The sequence below is a fragment of the Varanus komodoensis genome, unplaced genomic scaffold (genome assembly GCF_004798865.1).
Source record: "Varanus komodoensis strain SLA01 unplaced genomic scaffold, ASM479886v1 scaffold19, whole genome shotgun sequence".
Lineage (NCBI taxonomy): Eukaryota > Metazoa > Chordata > Lepidosauria > Squamata > Varanidae > Varanus > Varanus komodoensis.
Window position 1 is genome coordinate 9,492,845 of NW_025335550.1, and position 15,829 is coordinate 9,508,673.

At 46.0% G+C, this 15,829-nt stretch overlaps 1 protein-coding gene across 1 annotated transcript in view; it reads left to right on the plus strand.

Moving 5' to 3' along the window:
* Positions 1-13,853, plus strand: part of CRISPLD2 (cysteine rich secretory protein LCCL domain containing 2) — a 39,322-nt gene extending 25,469 nt beyond the window's left edge. The window contains exons 9-15 of the mRNA XM_044427958.1: positions 907-973; positions 1,647-1,777; positions 2,227-2,270; positions 3,709-3,781; positions 4,812-4,887; positions 8,428-8,561; positions 11,011-13,853. Of these exons, the coding sequence (XP_044283893.1) occupies positions 907-973; positions 1,647-1,777; positions 2,227-2,270; positions 3,709-3,781; positions 4,812-4,887; positions 8,428-8,561; positions 11,011-11,065 (580 nt within the window). The 3' untranslated portion in view covers positions 11,066-13,853. The remainder of the gene's footprint in view (positions 1-906; positions 974-1,646; positions 1,778-2,226; positions 2,271-3,708; positions 3,782-4,811; positions 4,888-8,427; positions 8,562-11,010) is intronic.
* The last annotated feature ends 1,976 nt before the right edge of the window (positions 13,854-15,829 follow it).

Genomic DNA, 15,829 nt, shown 5'->3' on the forward strand with positions numbered 1-15,829 from the left:
AAACAGACATGCGAGAAGAAATCCCATTAAAAAGATGGCATACATGACCCTTCTCTTGGGTGTTCCTCATGCCAATGGCTGGGTTCAGACAATATAGCCCACATCAATATAACCCACATTGAACGTAGGTTGAGGGTGGGTTGAAGCTGGACTGTGGGCTGTTCTTGCAATGAGTTCTTGTGTTGTCTGACCCCAGCTGAGGTAACAAACCACGGTGAACAGCCTCAGATCATAATCCAGAAGCAAAATATGGGTTCTCTGCATGGGTCATTCATGCTTAATAAGTCATGACTCGTTAGTATGGGTTCTAATAACCCACTTTTCAACTACAGTCCGTGAGTCAATGACAACTCCTACTCAACCCTTGAGTGTGGGTTACTGTGCTGTCCAAACCCAACCACTGAAGCTAAACTGGTGTTGACCATGTTTGCCACTAGGGTGGGAGACCATACATGCTGCCTTCTTTGGGCTAGACTGGGATCAAAGAACCTAAGGCCCAGGTGCCACTCCAGCCTCCAGGAGCACCCCTAACATTATCGATCAAAAGCCATTATCCACCTGTTCCATCTTTCATCCTTAACAGCATCTTTTTCTAGCTAGGAATAAAGACAAACAAAATAGTAAGAAAACACAGAATGGGCCACATTCTGTGAATGAGACAGAGAAATCAGAAGTCTTCTCTAGTGGCACCACCAACTAAAGGGATTTCTGAAAATGGTTGTAAAAGCCAAAGAGAGAGAGAGAGAGAGAGAAGCTGACCCGCAGCTGCACCAATGTGTATGGCTCCAGTTTTGAAAATTTACGTTCTGATTTCATCCATCACTTCCAAACAACACTTAGAACGCCTTGCTTGCAGCTCACCCACGCAGACCTTAATGAGCTTGACTGTCCCATTTCCTTGCTTAGATACTTGTGTCCCGCTGGCTGCTTGAACAGTAAAGCAAAAGTGTTTGGAACCTTCAACTATGAGAGCGTAAGTACAAAAATATGATCTCAGTCACTGGTAAAATTAAACTATTTCTGGCCATTGGTTCCAGGATCCTTGAGAAATGAAGACACTCCAGACGGCTAGAATCAGTCCCAACCCATATTAACTCCACCCCTCATTAGCTCTCAGCTCTGCCTTTGAACATCAAGCTTTAGGAAACGTATGCCCTGCCCTTCGGCATAAACTTTCAGGGCAACGTGCTATTCTTTTTCCTTCTTTACATCCTGTGCAGAGCACATTGGGCTACAGAGTGTTTGATCCACAGCAAGGATAAAGAATCCCTTATCCTTCCATTCAAGCATCAACATGCGATTAAAAGTGGATAAATCAGGCCGAACCATGAAACACTCACGGAAATGAGCAGCGTTCATTTATTTCACAAAGTTCTGCTCTTGCTAGACTCCTTGCTAGGTATTTCGCAAATCAGTGCTGGCCTCTGGATCATTTGCCTTTGGATTGGTAGTCCAGAATACCTCTAAACTGGGGTTGCTGAACATCTTTCTGGCCAAGGCAGAACAAGATTTTCGAGAAGCTCCTCAGCCTTGACGCTCCAGCTAAGCTAAGCCGCTGGAAAGAAAAGTGCAAGTTACTCACAAGCTGGGAATGGTGTTATAAATAGCCCTAGTAAATGTTCTTTTCAAACACTTGTTCCTTGTAGTCGTCCAGCATATGCCGGGCTGCCATTCATTCTGGAGTGTTGGACAACCGAGGAGGTCTGGTAGATATCACCAGGAAGGGCAGAACAGACCTCTTCATGAAATCTACAAGAAACGGCGTTGCGTCCTTAAGGTAATTTGCCTCTGGAAAAATTAATCAAGGCTCTTGATTTGAACAACTTGGAGGTTCAACTTTTGGACTCATGCCAACAAACTTTTACTCAATTGCCAACTGACCAGGAAAAGAATCAACTCATTCTGCTCTTCTGCCTTGAACAGCAGCTTCATTTGCCAAAATAAGTTGGTGAAACTTTCCATGGCAAGACTTTAAAAAAAGTATTTGCTATTTCCTTTGGATCAAACGATTTGGTTCTTGGGCTTTAGTAGCATGTCTGAGGGGCAGTTTTGTGCAGGTTTACATAAGAGAAAATTTGCAAAATGCTCTGAATTGTAGGACTTCTGTCTTTCTAAACCTGCATAGGATTGTCCACTGAAGCCTTCATGATCCTAGTTTGAAGCTTGATGTGTGAATGTCTATCTGTTCATTTTATACATTGATTTTTCCCTTTTCTAATTTCACAGTAAATCCAGGCCTTCTAATTCCTTCCTTGTTTCAAAAGTTGCTGGTAAGTTAGTAGAACCTGTAGTATTTGAAGAAAAAGAAGGTTTCCCTGAGTGGTTTAAATTGGTATCACTTGCAGCCTTATGTTGTAACAGAACTGGCCTGCATCTGAACTATTATTCTTTAATCTGTTTAAAAATAAAAAAGGGTTTTTTTCAATTGCCTTCTAGGGTAATAGCAGTAACACTAACAATAGCAATAACATGAATAATATTTCCAGTTGCCCAGTCAGATGGCGATTGCCTCACAAAAAACAAAACAAAACCCAAACCCAAAGAGATTTACTTTCCTAAAACACAACCCTTCGTTAAACTGGTCCAAAATGTGTCCCACATTTTCCTTTGAACTGAAACGATCTCTTCCTGTTGGTTTTCCCCTGTCCTTCATCCATGAAGATGTTTGTTTTCATAAGCCTATGAAAGAGACAATCTTTATAATTGCAACAAGAGCAAAGCAAGAAAACTCTTCAAATCAAACAAGACTGACAGTATACCCGAGTGGGCCCATTTTCCATTCCGTTTCAGTCACGATCCAGGCAAAACAGAGCTTTTTGCCAGACCTCTGTTTGCCTGTACAAAGACATTAGAAAGTAAAAGCAAAGCATGTCAGAAGTGATGCCATCAGGAGCCTTCTCAAGTTAGGATTTGATTTAAAACCTGCCAGAAAACCCTAGACACCTGAAGGAAGGCACATTGCAAAAGAGCAAACTTCTCCTTTTGGAAGGAGAATTTTCCCCTCCCATTTAGATGAAGGGATTTTTTAAAAAAATTTTTTGCAGTTGGCAAATCTCTAGGATTTAAAAAAGAAGGTGACATTTGAAAGGATATCTGAAGGATCACTGTTGGGCAACATTGCTTGAGGAGAAGGGGTTGCTGCTATTTGGAATACGTAGGGCTAGCAGGCTGTCACCCCGAACCCTGGGCGGATGTTAAGGCCCCAGCAGCCTCGCAAGGATTATGTCTTCTCTGAGAGCCTCTTTGGCCTTCCATGATGTGTGAGTGGCCGAGTTAGAGCACGTCACTGGTTTAACTCCCCTGTGATCCCAACCGAATTTCAGTCTGCAGCAAAATTGGATATTAGTTAAGAAGACCTATATGAAAATGTGTCTGGTAGGAGAAAATGAGCATAGAAATGCTCCTCCGAGTTTGAAATGAGCCAGAGTTAAGCCTGGAAAAATGAGAGATTGATAAATGCACACGGCAAGGCCAAGCTATCCTTAATTTGCAGCACTGTGGGGAGTCTAAAAGGTCTCAAGATCTAACTCCCAGGTGTTATTCTGAGCACTGTCTGTGTAACCAGGGACCCTGGCTTTGCTAGGAAACTTCCCCAACCTTGAACTCGGCACTCTGCTGCATGCAATGGTTGTGTGAAGAGGGGAATTGTACCCTCTCTCCTGTTCCAAATTGTGGACTCACCATTCATCCCTGCATTCATTTCTACAGTGCAGACCCTGGATTGTTACACCACGGTGGCAGAGCTCTGTCCGTTCAAGAAGCCGGCCACTCACTGCCCAAGGTAAACTGAGGAGTCCTGCAAACATACATGCAATGATGCAGCGGGAAATTCTGAAGTGCGCTTGCGGTTTGTGGGAGCCCCCAAAGCCATGTCCTCAGGAGTCCCAACTTGCAGGCACCTATGCTGAACCCTATGAATTACCCAGTCCAAGTAGTTTTCCGCTCTAGCAGGAGCAGGTCTGTTGCTAAGCAAACGGGCCTTAAGTGTCTTCACAAGACCAGGTAGCCCCAGCTCCTTTGTGTTACAAGAGGGACAGCGCATTGCTGTGTATTCTTGCTGGGAAAGTGCACCCAGCCACTGGTGCTGAGCTCAAACTGAACGAGGAAGCTGGAGTGGGTGTGGTGGAAGACATCTTTAGAACATCCTGGTGTTTCATCCCTGTGAGCCCCAGTTCCACTACACCACTGCGTATCCTGGGTGGGAACCAGTTGCTCCTTCAGGAGCCCCGATGAAAGCGTGCATGAAAACGGGACTGCCTGGCAAGCAGCAGGATCAGGCTGTTGCAGCACCTGGGACTGATGGATCAGTGGAATTCATGACCCTGGGAGGTGGTGGGCTTTCCCACACAGGAGACATTCAAGAGGCAACTGGAGAGCCATCTGAGAAGGACAGTCTCACTTGGAGTCCTGCGCCGATCCGATGGCCCTCTGGCCCCTTCCATTCTATGATTCTCTGGTGGGAGCAACCTGTGGAGGGATACCAATTGGAGAGGTGCACACTGGCCCTTTCTGGCTCCACTGGGAGGCAAATACAGAGCCAGGGAGTAGGTCAGTCAACACCATGCAGATGCAGGATTGCTGGTAAGCTAGCAGCTCCCGAGGTGTTAATGCCAGCGGGGCGGACAGCCAGTCGGCAAACACGGTTCTTGCACAGAGCCCCGGGAGCTACAGTCTCCCGATTCCCATCACTGGCTGACTCCAGGTCCTGTTTTATCCAGCCAGGTCATTCTGCTATTTTTGGACCAGGGTGGGGACAGAACCTTGAACATGCTCCCTGGTATAAGATCTCTGCTCAATGTGTTGTGTTTTAGGTCATACTGTCCAGCTTACTGCAAAGATGAGCCATCCTACTGGGCACCGGTGTATGGCACCAATGTTTACGCAGATGTGAGTAATCCCCCTTTCCCTTCCTTTCTGGCAAAGTGGGCCCCGTGCAAATATTGGAGGTGCTGTGTGCTTTTCCTAAGAGTTTTGTGAATGGCGGGAGGATGCATCTTCTGCAGACTGTGCCTGAGAACTGGGCTAGGTCATTATCATTATAGTATAATTAATTTTATGTCTATACTGCCCAATAGCCAAAGCTTGCTGGGCAGTTCTCAACAATTCATAAACACAGGTACAAGAATGCAAATCGATGACAATTAAAATGCAAATAACAAAAAACAGCCTAAATTCCAATATATAAAAAATTAAAGTGTTTATTCAACTGAAGAAACTAATTCAATGAACCTCTGAAATCAGACAGGGGAAGCTGGAAGGGACTGCAGAGTTACTGGTTGACTTTCCCCATCTGGGCTTCACACATAGAGGAGCTTATGTCTCCTTTGATGGAGATATTTCTGCTCTTCCGCATGAACGGAATGCTGGCCTAGATGGACCTGCGTCCAGTACAATGATTCCTAAGCTCCTACGTTCAGGATTAAGTCTTAGTTGCTCTCGCAAAGGCCTTGGGTGAATTTTCTCCTGCTCAGCTGGTCAGTTTGATTGTCAGCCTGTTGGTCTTTGCACATAGTGGCATCTTTTCTTGAATACGTCATGGCTACAGCGTATTGGCATACTGTGCGTAAAGCGGAGCTCTAGAGGAATTTGAATTAGAATTAGAATTAGAATTAGAAGCCAGTCTTTGTAGAGGACTTTGGTCCTGTTGCGTCTGACATCTCTCCACCAGTAGAGATATTTCCCCCTCAGCCTGGGGGAGATATAAACAGTAGAGATATTTCCCCCTCAGCCTGGATCTGTGCGCTTTTGTCCATAGGGACTGAGAACTATTAATTCTGCTATGAAAAATAGCTTGCTTTTTTCCCATAGCAATCAGACTGCTATTTTAGCTTGCTCCAACTGAGGCCTTGGGAAAGGTATGTTTGCAAGAAGGAGATCACATTAGTTTTGGAAGCACTCTGAGGAGCCCGAAGTGCCAAGGTGCTTGTAATCAATGGCAAAATAATGAGACTGAAAACACGCCAGAGCTGCGCTTCAGGCGTTTGCAAAGTGCCAGGCAAAATGAGGGAGCAAACAGTTGAAAGCATCAGAAGCTTATCATCAGAGCCAGATGGACAGCATAAAACTGATTTCCGGAGTAGAAATGTCAACTTACAGCCCTGCAGGGAACGTCGCCTGCCGCTGAGGCATCTTTGACTCTCTCTTGTTAGACCCTGATCTCTTCAAACTGACACTCCTTCGAACGGAGACCTTCAAAGGTGGACTCCAAAGCAGGGCGCAACTGGGCACCCCAGGGCTGGTGCCAAGAGTTGGCATCTTTGGGCATTGGCTATGGCTCACAACCCAGTAGCGGTCCCACTCTCGATCTGGGCTACTTTCTAGCATCTGTTGCATCCCTTTCCAGTTTCTACACGCTCCCTGGCTCTCAATCTCATTTGTTCTCTCCTGCCGTCTCTCTGGGAAATGGTGTAGCTGGAGTCCCTGCTTCTCTCGGCTTGTCTTCCTTCCAGTGCCACTTCAAGGGAGGTCACTCCTCTCACTATTGCTGGGAAAGCGAAAGACGAGTGACAGAAACCAGCCCAGTGGGTCGTCCTCAGTCCTGGGGCGATGGGAGAAGCAAAAGTGGCTCCGGGACTGCACTGAAGCACGGAGCCCAGAGAAGCCGCAGGCCTCAGTACAGACAGACTGTCAATCTGTGGCCAAGCCAGGGCTGGAATGGGTTCACCACAAAACCACAGCAACTCCTTCCCAACACTGTCAATAGGTTGTCCCGAGTCAAAGAATTTCAGGCACTCTTCCGCCCAAGGAGAACACCTTTGGAGAAGTTCTTGGAGGCTGCATTCCAGTGCCAGGAAGGGCAGAAGGGTCATGGCTAAACTCCGAAACGATCAGCCCACTTTAGCTTAGAGTTCTTCCAGCCGGGAACCATTTTTCTGGCTTAGGATGGAGAAGAGACTGTATCCTGGGAAATCAGTAAAGGAAAGCTGGTGGGGAGAAGCGGTGGGACTGGGGAGAGGGAAGGCCCAGAGACCAGAAGGCCATCATCCCCGGCATTAAGAGAGGCACGGTGTGGTGGTCCTGGTTGTGACAAACAAGGTGGGCAGCTTGGCGGTCCTTCTGTAGGTTCCTTGGAAGTGTTGCTTTGTTTAATGGAGAGAGGAAATTCCACCCTACTCTTTTCCTGGGATTATCATCTTCAAACAGCCTTGAAAATTGCTAAGGAGGATGGGGGACTTCTGACAGATGGCAGCAAGCCAAGAGGCAGGACACGTTGGTCGCACCAGTAAGGGATTTCAGCAGGCAGCGCATCCTGGGAACGCATGTTCCAGAAAGAACACTGGAATGGGCAGGAAAGACGGAGAGCTATGGAACCGTCCTCCTGCTATCCTGGAGGGCAGGGCGACTTTTGCGAGCCAGCACTAGCTGCTTTGCAATCACACACTCAGGTCAATTCCGAGGAAAGCTGCTTCCGCCGCATTCCGTCGTTCTCCTTGACCATATATAGACTGCTCCAAATCAATCTGGCAACTGGAAAGGCGAAAGCTGCCAACCCGGAGACAGTGATGGATGTAAAAAGGGCCAAAGAGGGCCAGAGCCTTTTATGGCTTCGGCAGGAGAGGGAGGAAGACGTGATGCGTAGTGTGAGATCCACACAGGTTGCCCGCTAGCAGTGTGTGACTCCCGGGTACCTGCGTTCCCGCGGCAGCTCTAATGGCTGAGGAGGGCAAACAGAGCTCTCCTCTTGATGGCTTGCAGGCACTGCAGAGGAGTGAATGCGTAACTTCTGTCTGTTTGTCTGCACTCCCGATCACCCAGAGTTCCCAGACGGTGTCTCTCCGCAGCCCTGGCGAACCCTGCCATGATGGTATTTCCTGAATAGTTCGGAGATGCAGTCATCCATCCGTTCTTTTAAAGTCAGATGTGACGTTCCAGCCAGTCTAGCATGAACTGGGCTTCCAGCACCTGCGGGCCTCCTCTTTATTGCTCTTGTCATCCGCGTATCTTTTAGAAATATGCTCGGACACAGGGTGTTGCCGGCATTACAAAAAGTTGGGTAATTGCTGATGCAAACTGACAGAGACGTTTCTTTTGCACCAGGGCTGAGCGACCATGGCACTGGCTTGGACCGCCAGGCCTTAACCCTGGCACACGGCCACCAAGAGCAAGTGCTATGACTTGCCTCTATGGGCAGGTGAAGAGTGCCTTTGCATTCACTTCCCTGGATCCCCAGCAAGCGAGAAAAGGGGTCTGTTTCAATTGTGACAGCGCAGGGACTGGATTGTATTTTGGAGAAGCTCTGAGGAGTGCATTCTGGTGTGAATGGAGCACACGTGCTGGGAATCTGCAGCCAACTCCCTGGCCCCGTGGGAAGGCCGCCACGGAGGGCCAGATACGGCTCCCGGAGCCAAAGGGGTGGCTCTGTCGGTCCATGTGATGCTGCTGAGCCCTGGGTCTCTTTCTAACGGAGCTTTCCCTCCAATCTTGCAGAGTTCCAGTATCTGCAAAACGGCCGTACATGCAGGGGTCATCGGGGACAGTTCTGGCGGTTACGTGGACGTGATGCCGGTGGACAAGAAGAAATACTACACTGGAACGTTGAGGAATGGGATCAGATCTGAAAGGTAAGAAGGCATGCCCTCGCTTGCAGTCTCTTGCTCAGCTCGTCCTAGTCCCGCCTGGACCTTGAGGTCTTCTCCAGGAGCCCCTTCCAAAGGAAGTGAGGCAGGCGGCTACCAGGATCAGGCCTCTTTGGTTGTGGCACCCAGAGGTGTACCTAGCATCTTCTTTGTATTCTTTTCAGTGCCAGTAAAGGACTTTTTAATCTCCCAGCTTTTTAACTGTTTCACTTTTAACTCGATTTTTCTTTGTACCCGTGTCATGCTTCCATGCTGATTCAATTACGATCGCTATTGTATTGTTATTGTTTTAATTTAATCTTATCTTCAATGCATGTGTGCGTATGGCTTTTTTAATTGTTAACTACCCAAAGAGTATAAAAACGAAATAAACAAATAAACCTTATCTGCTGCCTCACAGTCATCATAGGACAATGCCAACTTATCTTTTCTTTTTGGAGGGCAGAGATGAATACAGGATTCCAGTTGTCTTTGCAGAGAATTAGACAAATTCATGGACAAGTCTAGCGATCATGTATTGGTCCTAATAAATAAGATTGGAACATCCACCATTAGACACAGTAGATTTCGGATTACCAGATGCTGGAGGCAGAGAATTAAAAAGGCAATTTCCACTTGGCGCCTCATTCATACCCAGCTGGAAGCTTTTCTCGGCCTTCCTCTGGGTTTCGGAATTTTTACCGGGCATTGAATTGGCTTATCTTTGCAGTCATTAGAGCACGGCTTCTGCAATTTGCTTTTAAGTGAGGGAAAGCTGGGATCCATCTCACAGAGGAGGGGTTTTGTTTCCTGTGCCAAATGAGCTCTCAGGCCCGGCTGTACACTGCTGGTATTTCAGATTACATTGTTGAGCAAATAAAGATCAAAGGGACTGCCTCAGTGGATCGATTCCACTACAGATTTTAAAAATCTGCCAACCACTCTTAGCAAAATGGCAGAGCTTAGAATACGATACAAGATTCACTCCATACCACTGAGCCTGTTTATTATCTGGCTTGGAAGGATGCCGGATGCCTTCAGAAAAAAAAATGCTGTAGTCACCCTAAAGAGGAGATCCGGGTGTTCATGTCACGGAAGAAAGAGGGAGGTTTATGCTCCTGCTCTGAATTTTTCTCCCCTCTCCACATCCTGAATAAAATTCCCACAGATAAGCAAACCAGCAGAATTGCCACCCGCCTCTCCTCGGTGCCTTTCATGGCTAACGGCATCAGCTTTGATTGCCAGCAAGCAAATGCTGGCAGGAGGAACCACAAATGCTTCCCTGGAGCAGAAATTTGATAAGTGCACCCTGTGCTTGCCAGAGGTTAGTTTGGTGCATGAAGAACAGGAGGATTTTTGCCTTGCTCAGGAGGGTAATTTTGTTCAGCTGCTTATTATGTGTGTGTGTGCTCTTTCTCTTTTCTTTTTCTTTTCCCAATATTTTATTTATTTATTTATTTAGGATATTTATATGCCGTCCTTTGCAAAAGCCTCAGGACAGCTTACAAAGATAAAACACAAATATCACCAAACATAAATTAAACCATAAATTATTTTAAGGTTTAATTGCTATTTTAATTGGGGTTTTATAGAGGACGTGCCGTCGTGCTTATTTATTTATTAATATTTTTCATGGTACGGCCGTTCTGAGACTTTTTGTAATAGGAAGGGACAGAAAAGCTTTAAATAAATGAATGGATAGATAAAAGAATTACGTAGTCTTATTCTTCATGTTAGCCATAAACAAACATTAAGTATGTCGAGTAAATGTACAAACTTTTGAAAAAGGTGCTGCTTAACAAAGCATGTGCTTATTCACGATGAAGAAAGGGGGGAAAAAATCAGAAAAGCCCAGGAATCGACAAGAACGTTAAGAAAATGCCGACAAAAGCTGAATGAAACACACATGCAGTTTTACAGAGCAAAAAAACCAACCACACATGCTCATATTATTGACCAAGCACACAAAAAAGCCCTAAAATTAAAATTCCCTCTAAAGAGTCCAACAATACTCAAAAATTCAAAATCTGAGGCTTGCTAGCACAGATCTCAGTGTGGGGATACAGGATGGTAAAATTTGGTTTTAATTTATAAATGTAAATCTCAATCAGTAAATATGAAATAGGGGACAATAGTGGGAATAAGTAATTATTACTTGCATGCCTTGTGCCTTTATGAGTGTCATGGAGAAAGAGAGTCTGGGGTTTAACAGGAATGATTTGTTTTGTTGAATTCTAGTGTCTATAAGTGCAGGCAACCGATGTCCAGCATCACATGGCCAACACAACCCAACCCAACCCAACCCAACCCAACCCAACCCAACCCAACCCAAACCAAACCAAACCAAACCAAACCAAACCAAACCAAGAGCTGTCTTGTTCTTTAATGTGAGAATGTCTCCCGGTTTAAGTCACCCTTTAAGTCCTTCCCTTTATTTTCCATTCTTCCTTTCCAGCTTAAAGACTCCAAGAGAAGGGAAAGCCTTCCGCATCTTTGCGGTGAAGCAATAAACATTCAAGAAAGCAGAGCTCTTCCACTGGGAAGTGGGGACGGCACTGTACCTAAGCGACGGGAAGCTCATACATGAGGGGTTTCGTCCCGGCATGCAGCATGACGAAGTCCTCTTAGTCAAAACTCTTTCACAGAAGGAATGGACGGCCATGACAATTGCATTCTGACTTAACTATCTGCGGCTCATCAGCATTGGATCAGTGTTGTGTTACTATTTTTACTTGCAGAAGTTTTGGTCATTCAGCAAGCATTGCGGGTTCTGATTTTGAGAGAAGGGTGTTGGATGCCCCACCTTGCCCTCTCTGTTCCCATGCACAGCTTTGATTACTCAAGATCCAAAGAGTTCAGACTTGGTAGAACCCACTGCTCTCAAAGTGGGAAAGAGCATATTTTCAACAAATGGGTGGTATTTTATGGAGGTGAATGTTTGTTTTTTTAAAATACACACCTGTGGTGTTGAACCTCAAGCCAGCAGGCCAAATCCAGTCCATCAGCATTCCTTAGTTGGCCGTGCCCCTTTTCCCAGCCTTCCCGATCCTTCCCCGAAACTAAAATGGTTGCCCTCTTCAAAGTCACTCTTTAGACCTGGGCAAACCACCTCAATGTGCTTCTTGGGATCATGCATCCAAGTCGCTCTGGAAACACTCGATTTGGGTCAAGGGATGAGTTTGGTCTGTTAGGTGCAGTGTTGAAGCAATGCGGTCAGGCATTTCTGTGGATATTGGAAAGGCTGATGAAGCTGTCCAAAAGCAAGCCACCTTGTGCAAAGAATACTGGCTCTGGAAACCAGAGTTTCCTCCCCAGCCCAAAGATCAAGGTAAGATAGCTGGGTTTGCTGGCCAAACAATTGTAGGACCTTGAGCAGGTGGTCGTTAGCAAGAAGTCACGGAATTAGGACTCCTGTCCAGGCACATGCTGATCAACAGTATGTTAAGCCGCGTTATTTTATGTAATTAAATGCAATTTATTTTATTCAGCAGAGCTGGTTATATCCTCATTAAGTAGTGATCTCTAAGAGTTGGTTGTTATTTTGTTAGAAGCGTAAGCAGTGTTTGCTTTTCATTTTGTTTGTACAGATTCAGAGCTTTGTTTCATACTATATGTGAAACAAAGGGATGTTGGGAGTTATCCACAACACATACATTATGCAATACTATTAGAGCAGGTCTTTTTCATATATATATATATATATTTATATTTATATATATATCACATGCTGATCTTAACTGTGTCTATAGAGCATAGTGTTCAAATTTCAACCAGGTATTCCATGGGTTAGAGGTTACGAATTCATCATCAATTAATTAAGGTTGAATTGATCAACCTTTGCATCTCTCCATAGCCAAGATCCCCCTGTTTTGCTTGCTTGTCCCTGGTGGCTTTTTGGATGTACTTCGATTGGACAACGAGACTCACAATCTCACCCGTCTCATGAGCAGAGAACTATTATGAAGGTTCTATTTATTGCAAGTAGTCTTTTGCAGTGGACAGCAACTTCACGTTCATCCTCCTTGGTCTTCTACTGTTGCTGTTCGGTGCCATCACATCGTCTCCAGCTTGCTGGCCCTATCCATGAAAGCTCTCCAGAATGTCCTCTCCTGGTCCTCTAAAGCAGGCAGATAAAGTGCTCCTCGGAGAACTGTTGCCCACATGTGGAATTCTGGACTTCAGAGACGGCTTGGGAGCCATGGTGCTAAATTGGTGCTACTCAGGGATGGGCAGGCCCCTTCCAAACGGATCGATCTGCTCCGTGTCTTCGGAGCGCTAAGTCCTGCTGGGAGGCTATGATGCCATCACCACAGGCCTCAGCTGGGAAGGCTCGGTCCCATGGAGGCTTTCAAACCAGGGCACGCATGCAATCCCGATCATGTATGGATTTTGTTCCCATTTCATTTCGGTAGTGGCATAGGGAGGAGAGAGTGAAGCCTTCAGCAAGGGGCCACATCTCTTGCTTTGGTTCGTGGTGCCGATGCCTTCACCATACACCAGTGGTCAACCAAACCCTTGGCCAGGGTCCTCTCCCTCCCTGCGCCACTCTTCCCCAGACACCACTAAACTTGCTGAAACGGCAATAAATCAAGGCGTGTGTGTGTTGGCCACCAAAGTGCTTTCAGCAGCTGTGCAGTGGGGCACAAGCCACTACGTTCACAACACACCCCGACTGAGCTGAGCTTTCAGGCTCACTCAGGGCTCAATGTTCGGACTGGAACGCGGGTCGTCTGGAAGGACGGATCCGTGCAGTGGGGTGGACTCCTCCAAGCACTGGTGCCTGTGGCTTGGGCAGAGTTCATGAGCCCTGGACATCTGGGATGGAACTAGTTCATTGCTGTGAGATCCCATTGCTTAGTTTCTTCCGTGATGGTGGGAAAGGAAGAAAAGCAGGGAATAGTATATATAGGCATGGCCATTTTTATTAAAATAGCGCTGGTGTGTACAATCAAACATCAATAAATAGAGAACCAAGGATGGGTCCCATGCTATCTGTTTTTGATGCATACATGTCTGCATAGATCTCATCTGTAGGCAGCAACAGCCTGCGGTTTTTTGTACATTGCTTTTTTTCTATGAAAAAAGATGTATTTTTTACTATTTCCTCTGTAAAAAAAGTGACTGTAAATGGCTTTGTTTGGGCTTTGTACAATCTTTTAAAAGGGCTCGCTTTCCGATTTTTGGACCTCTTTGGGTTTCTGGCTTTCCCTCAGCAAAAGAATCTGCTCCGCAAAATAGCCCAATTCCTTGCTATTTTGGTTTATGACATTTGTGAAAATAAAATCGTTGCGAATTCAATCAGGCATTCTGCATGTGATTTGTTTGCTTGTTGTTTCTTCTCTGATGTAGGCATACAAATGTAAGAAGCATCCAGCCGGGTCACATGGGAAACCCACAAATGGGGTAAAGGGTGACAGTACCCTCCGACCCATGTCCGCCTGCAGCTGGTGTGCCTAGGCACATTGCCGCTGACACCTGAGAGCCTGTATTCATCTGGAGTAGCTCTCTGTAGTCCAGGACTCCATCTTGTGGTAGCAAATTCCATAGTTTGACTAGGCACAGTGTGAAGCAAGCCTTTCTTTTCCCCGTTCTGAATTTCCTACCAACCCACTCAATGGATGAGTATGATGATAAAGCGAGAAAAATCTCTCCCTCTCCATTTTCTCCACCATGTGCTCCATTTTGTACACATCTCCCTTCATCCACCCATTTCTGAAGCCGAGCAATCCCTCACGTCGTAGCCTTTCCTCGCAGTGGAGTCTCTCCGGCCCCCGAATCATTTGGACCGCCCTTTCTGAACCCATGTCTCAAAAGGGTTGAGAACCCCAAGGATTCCTGGGGAACCCCAAGGATTCCTAGCAACACTCCTCTTTGCTTGTGGGGGCACACATCTCTGTAAGATGGCATAACCTCATGCCAACCGATCTTCTGACCATCGTGGAAGTCCAGGGGAGAACATAAGGGTTGGTGCCTTCCAGAGCAGAATGGAACAGTCCATGTGAGGCTGCATCACATTCATTTGCCATCACTTCAAGCTTTAGAACATCATCAGGAGTTGTGGTTCAGGTTCCAAGGAGAGTTTCTTCTCAAGGACATGCAGAATCTGCCAGTGCTACTAAGATTAACCAGATTGGGCAGCTATAAGTTTGGATAACTAGGACTTATCAAGGGAGTGGGTTGTGGGGGAGGGGCCCTGGGGCTGAAACAGACCCCCTGACCCCTTACCTTAAAGTCGCCCACCCTTGACTAGGCGAAATACTTTTGAAAACTGAATAAATAACCCACTGGGCACTGTTGTTGTAGCAGTGTGTGCTATTACTTTCAATTCCACTTTAAGTTCCTCTTGACCAAGGAGTCCTATGCTATTTGAACATTGCCTGCTCACAAGGGAACAAAAGAGATATCCCCTCACCAAAATAAAATAAAATAAAATAAAATAAAATAAAATAAAATAAAATAAATAAAAAGGAATAGCAAGGTGTAGCCCGTGTGTACACCAACCGAAGTTCCTCCAATGTACAGGTTAACAGAATACCTTCTTTATGCCAGTGCAAACTTGCCCCAGACCTATCCAGCACAAGTGATTTCAATAAATCAGTTTTTCTGTGGTCACCTTTCAGAAGGTGGCATTCAGCTATGGCTGGACAAGTGGCAAAGCCACTGGCCTCCTCCCCCTCCCTTTTTGCTCTGTGGCCCAGATTTTTAAAATTAGCACGGTGAGTTAATTAGCACGAAGGCTGCAAGGGATGCCGCCCTTTGCAGCTGAGCCCCTGTGATCCAGCCACTGAAGTTTAGACAGACCCTGTGGTGGATGGTGCAGAAAGAGCTTTCTTCAGCGCTGTCAGGGGAAGGACCGGTCAAAATGGATCCAAAATAGCATCTCTAAGAAAAGGTGTGCTTTCCCAAAGCCAAATATTAGCAATTCATAAATCAGGAGTCTAAACAGGAGTAATAGAGCAGACTTTAAAACTGGAATGTATGAAAGAAAGGGGTCACAATATCTCCTCCTCTTCCTTCTCCTCCTTTAAACTCTTGCACTCTTTCATTATGTCCAACACAACATTTTGGACCATAATTCCTGGTCCTACTGAAATGAGCTCTGAATTTAGATTATGCCTGGGGGATGCACAAGCTTCTCAGTTTGGAATGAATGAGCAAGTTTAGAATCTTTGAGGGTTCTTTTTAATTTTAAGTAAGTCCCCCTACCCCTCCCACCCTCTTTTATTAAAAATCAGAAGGGAATTTTGAGTTGAAGACCTCTCTCCTTCCAAGAC